We start from the raw sequence: 4,915 nt of genomic DNA, 5'->3' as shown, positions 1-4,915 counted from the left end.
GCATCAACAAATATTTGTTGGGAGGAATGGAGTGGAGTGAAATGGAATGATTTTAATATTTTTAGCAGCACTATCTTAAAAGTCCACAAGATGGCAGTGTTTCCACATGAGAAATAATGGCGGCAGTCTGAATGAAATTAAATGTACTCCTAGCTGGTGCTGGAAGTTAAAGTGAATATTGATATAGAAATAAGAGAAATTAAAACACAAACAACAAAACAAAAAGAAATAAGAGAAATTGGTTGGCTATTTGATTGGTTGATTTAACTGAATACGCGATATATGGACATGGTACAAAATGCCGAAAATGTAAACTCTCCTTTCCTTACTACTTCTCTTCCAGCTCCATTTTGTCCACTCCAAAGGCAACTATTTTTATTATCCTTCAAGAGATATTCTAAGTATTTAAACATAGGAAGGTCAAAATGCTTTTCTTTTTTTTAAGTTTAATTTGTTTTGAGAGAGAGGGAGAGAGCAAGCGGGGGAGGGACAGAGAGGGAGACAGAATCCCAAGCAGGCTCCTTTGTTTAACAGCTATTTGCTGAGTGCCTTACTAAAGGATGAAGAAATGAGAAACTCCATCTCTGCTCCCAAGAAGTTTAGAGTAAAGTGCTTGCTTTGGCAGCACTTATACTAAAACTGGAACGATACAGAGAGGATTAGCATGGCCTCTGTGCAAGGGTGACATGCAGATTTATGAGCGTTCCGTATTTTTAAGAATGAAATTTTTCCATTTGCAATGACATGGATGGAACTAGACAGTGTTATGCTAAGTGAAATAAGTCAAAGAAAGACAAATACCACATGAGAGTATACCATATGAAGAATGCAAGAAACCAGACAAAGGGAGGAGAAGGAAGAGAGGGAGGCAAATCAAGAAACAGAGTCTTAACTATAGAAAACAGACTGATGGTTCCCAGAGGGGAGGGGGGTGGGGGAATGGGTAAAATAGGTGATGGGGATTCAGGGGGGGGCACTTGCTGAGATGAGCACCAGGTGTTGTACAGAAGTGTTGTATTACTATGTTGTACACCTGCAACTAATACTACACTGTATGTTGACTAACTGGAATTTAAATTAAACACTTCAAAAAGAAATGTTTAGAGTAGGGAATCCAATGCACCCCTAGAGCGGGGAAAGCGATGCCAGCTGCCGTTTCTTCAAGATCTAAAGTGAGCCAGGGACAGTGGTGATCTACATATTATCTCATTTAATACAAGGAATTCTCCTTTTTTTAAAAAAAATTTTTTTTCAACGTTTTTATTTATTTTTGGGACAGAGAGAGGCAGAGCATGAATGGGGGAGGGGCAGAGAGAGAGGGAGACACAGAACCGGAAACAGGCTCCAGGCTCCGAGCCATCAGCCCAGAGCCTGACGCGGGGCTCGAACTCACGGACCGCGAGATTGTGACCTGGCTGAAGTCGGACGCTTAACCGACTGCGCCACCTAGGCGCCCCAAGGAATTCTCCTTTTTAATGTTTTTTGTTTTTATTTTTTGAGAGCGAGTGGGAGAGGTGCAGAGAGGGAGGGGACAGAGGATCTGAAGGGGGCTCTGAAGTGGGCTCCGCACTGACAGCAGAGAGCCCAACGCGGGGTGCAGGGGCTAAAACTCACAAACCGTGAGATCATGGCTGAGCTGATGTATGCTCAACCGACTGAGCCACCCAGGTGCCCCAATACAAGCAATCCTCTTGAAGGTAGGTAGAATATGACCGACCGTTGATAATGAGAAAATTAACAATGAGAAAGGGAAGGGAGTTTGTTCAAGGTCACACATGTAGTAAATGCAAGAGTCAAAATTGAAATCCAGGTCTGCTGCACTCTAAAGCTTATATTCATTTTGCCACGATAATAAGGTGGGAGTAATCCTTCTACCGAACAAATATTTATTGAGTAGCTCTTTTTGTTCCAGATATCGTTCTGGGTGCTAGTAATGTAGAAGAGAAAAAACAAAGTCCCTGTTTCCTGGGGCTCACGTTCTACCACCAAAAGACAGTAAACAAAACGAATTTTCAGTATGGCAGGTGGTAAGTATTGTGAAGAAAAAGTAGGCAAGATGGTGGGAGTGGGGGGAGAGGATTGCTAATTTAAATCGTCAGAGAAGGCTCTGATAACGTGAAGTTTGAGCAGAGACTTAAAGGAAATGCAGGAATAAGAGATGGGACTGCCATAAAAAAAGAGCTTCCTCCTTTGCCTGCCTGTGTGTAGTTTAGAAGAGAGGGGAAGAAATGAGGGTGCAGGTATTCTCTTCCGAGCTAGAAGACCTGAGCTTTATTTATCGATTTATTAGCAATTTTTTGAACCTCTGAGCCCAAATTCCCTTTTCTGTAGACAGGAATAACATTCCTTGCCCAACTTCCCGCACGCAGCCGCCATGAGATGCAAACTCTTTGAAAATACCTCGAGTGAGAAAGCGAGACTAGGAGTTAGCTCTTCAACTGAAAGGAAGTCTGTCTAGGAAAATAAAGAGAATTGCTATTACAGGTAGACTGGTTACCCTAGACATTTTTTGAAAAGCTGTCCCAGGCTGTAAAGAGAAATAAGCTAAAAGAAATAAGCATACATTTCATAATAGGCATCTGCTGAAGATCCCTGTTTAACTTGCAGTAGTCAGAAACTGCGTCGCGTATTTTAACTGAACGTGGCAGAAAGCTCTGCCACTCGAACCTTTATTTTTTTTATTATTTATTATTTTTTTTAGAGTCTCTTATGCTTTGGCTCTCTCTCCCACTCTAACCTCTTTTTTTTTTTTTTTCTTTTTTTTCCTTCCCCGCCCCCATGGGTTTCTGTTAAGTTTCTCAGGATCCACATAAGAGTGAAAACATATGGTATCTGTCTTTCTCTGTATGGCTTATTTCACTTAGCATCACACTCTCCAGTTCCATCCACGTTGCTACAAAAGGCCATATTTCATTCTTTCTCATTCCCACGTAGTACTCCATTGTGTATATAAACCACAATTTCTTTATCCATTCGTCAGTTGATGGACATTTAGGCTCTTTCCACAATTTGGCTATTGTTGAGAGTGCTGCTATAAACATTGGGGTACAAGTGCCCCTGTGCATCAGCACTCCTGTATCCCTTGGGTAAATTCCTAGCAGTGCTACTGCTGGGTCATAGGGTAGGTCTATTTTTAATTTTTTGAGGAACCTCCACACTGTTTTCCAGAGTGGCTGCCCCAGTGTGCATTCCCATCAAGAGTGCAAGAGGGTTCCCGTTTCTCCACATCCTCTCCAGCATCTATAGTCTCCTGATTTGTTCATTTTGGCCACTCTGACTGGTGTGAGGTGGTATCTGAGTGTGGTTTTGATTTGTATTTCCCTGATGAGGAGTGATGTTGAGCATCTTTTCATGTGCCTGTTGGCCATCCAGATGTCTTCTTTAGAGAAGTGTCTATTCATGTTTTCTGCCCATTTCTTCACTGGGTTATTTGTTTTTTGGGTGTGGAGTTTGGTGAGCTCTTTATAGATTTTGGATACTAGCCCTTTGTCTGATATGTCATTTGCAAAGATCTTTTCCTATTCCGTTGGTTGCCTTTTAGTTTTGTTGGTTGTTTTCTTTGCTGCGCAGAAGCTTTTTATCTTCATGAGGTCCCTGTAGTTCATTTTTGCTTTTAATTCCCTTGCCTTTGGGGATGTGTCAAGTAAGAAATTGCTGCGGCTGAGGTCAGAGAGGTCTTTTCCTGCTTTCTCCTCTAGTGTTTTGATGGTTTTCAGTCTCACATTCAAGTCCTTTACCCATTTTGAGTTAATTTTTGTGAATGGTGTAAGAAAGTGGTGTAGTTTCATTCTTCTGCATGTTGCTGTCCAGTTCTCCCAGCACCATTTGCTAAAGAGACTGTCTTTTTTCCATTGGAAATTCGAACCTTAACTTTAATCGACACATCCCACCTAGGCATTTCCCTTCTTACCACGCCCCCTCACTCGAACTCCATTTCCCAACATGCCCTAGGCTTCTCTAAGTCGGCAGTCATTGTGACGCGAGTAACACAGCTTTCTGGGAAGTGTAGTTTATTTGTTCTCCAGCCGCAGAAAAATCTAAGGCTGTGGACTACCACTCCCGTGAAGTAGCGCGGAATTCCACCGCGTTCGCGGCGTCTTCGAACGCGCCGCGGCAGCCATGTTGGACGCGGTCAGCACAGGGGCCGGCACCAGGGGGTTATCGAAGCAGCTGTCACGATGCTGGGGTCCCTGGTGTTGAGAACAGCGCCGGCGCCCCGGCTCCTCCTCCAGCTGCTTAGGTCCCCATCGCTGCGGAGAAATGGAAGTGCCTCCGGCCAGACCGTAACCACCGCGGGCCGCGGGGAGCCGCAATGGCTGAGGGCGGCCGTCGGGGGGCGCCCTGCAACATCGCCGGCTTTCCTCACCCGAGGAGGGGCAGCCACCTGGGGGCGTCAGGGAGAACGCACCGAGACCCAGTGCTTCCTAGCCACAACATGGGGACGCCTTCCTAGTCCAGAAGAAACACTCCCGGGACAGGACAGCTGGAACGGGGTCCCCAACAAGGCTGGACTGAGCATGTGGGCCCTGGCCACGGCGCTAGTGGTTCACTGTTACAGCAAGAGCCCGTCCAACAAGGGTGATTATCGGGGCAGTCTGGGTTCGGGGAAGGTAGAGGCGGGAGGAGTGTCCTGACTCGAGGGTGGGAGTTGCTTGTAGATTTACACCAGCAGAGCTTCAGTCTTGGAGGAACCCTGACATCATCTGGTTACTGGGGCAGGGTGGTGAACTGGAGAGTTCAGTTGCCTGTGAGTTGTGTAACTTCCCATCGTAGGTTAACTCCCTCCTTTGGGCATTACTTTGTCCATCTGTGCAATGGACAAAACATGTAAAATTAGAGAATGGACCCTTTATGCTCTAATATTCTGCCTGGTCCAATTCCTAAGAGGCCTCCAGAAAACCACGGTGTGTTCTAA

General features: G+C 45.1%; 1 protein-coding gene and 1 non-coding gene across 2 annotated transcripts in view; both read left to right on the top strand.

The window, feature by feature from the left end:
- Positions 1–609: 609 nt before the first annotated feature.
- On the top strand, positions 610–715 carry LOC121039548 (U6 spliceosomal RNA). Its single transcript, XR_005794832.1, has one exon. It is a non-coding gene; the product is annotated as a U6 spliceosomal RNA (small nuclear RNA).
- A 3,317-nt stretch (positions 716–4,032) lies between these two features.
- The window catches only part of CLPB (ClpB family mitochondrial disaggregase), a 146,297-nt gene continuing 145,414 nt past the window's right edge, over positions 4,033–4,915 (top strand). The window contains exon 1 of the mRNA XM_040489240.1: positions 4,033–4,578. Within this exon, the coding sequence (XP_040345174.1) occupies positions 4,179–4,578 (400 nt within the window). The 5' untranslated portion in view covers positions 4,033–4,178. The remainder of the gene's footprint in view (positions 4,579–4,915) is intronic.

This window comes from Herpailurus yagouaroundi, unplaced genomic scaffold (genome assembly GCF_014898765.1).
Source record: "Herpailurus yagouaroundi ecotype Mexico unplaced genomic scaffold, PumYag 180, whole genome shotgun sequence".
NCBI lineage: Eukaryota > Metazoa > Chordata > Mammalia > Carnivora > Felidae > Herpailurus > Herpailurus yagouaroundi.
The sequence above is the reverse complement of the archived record's forward strand: the minus strand, read 5'-3'. Positions and strand labels throughout refer to the sequence as shown.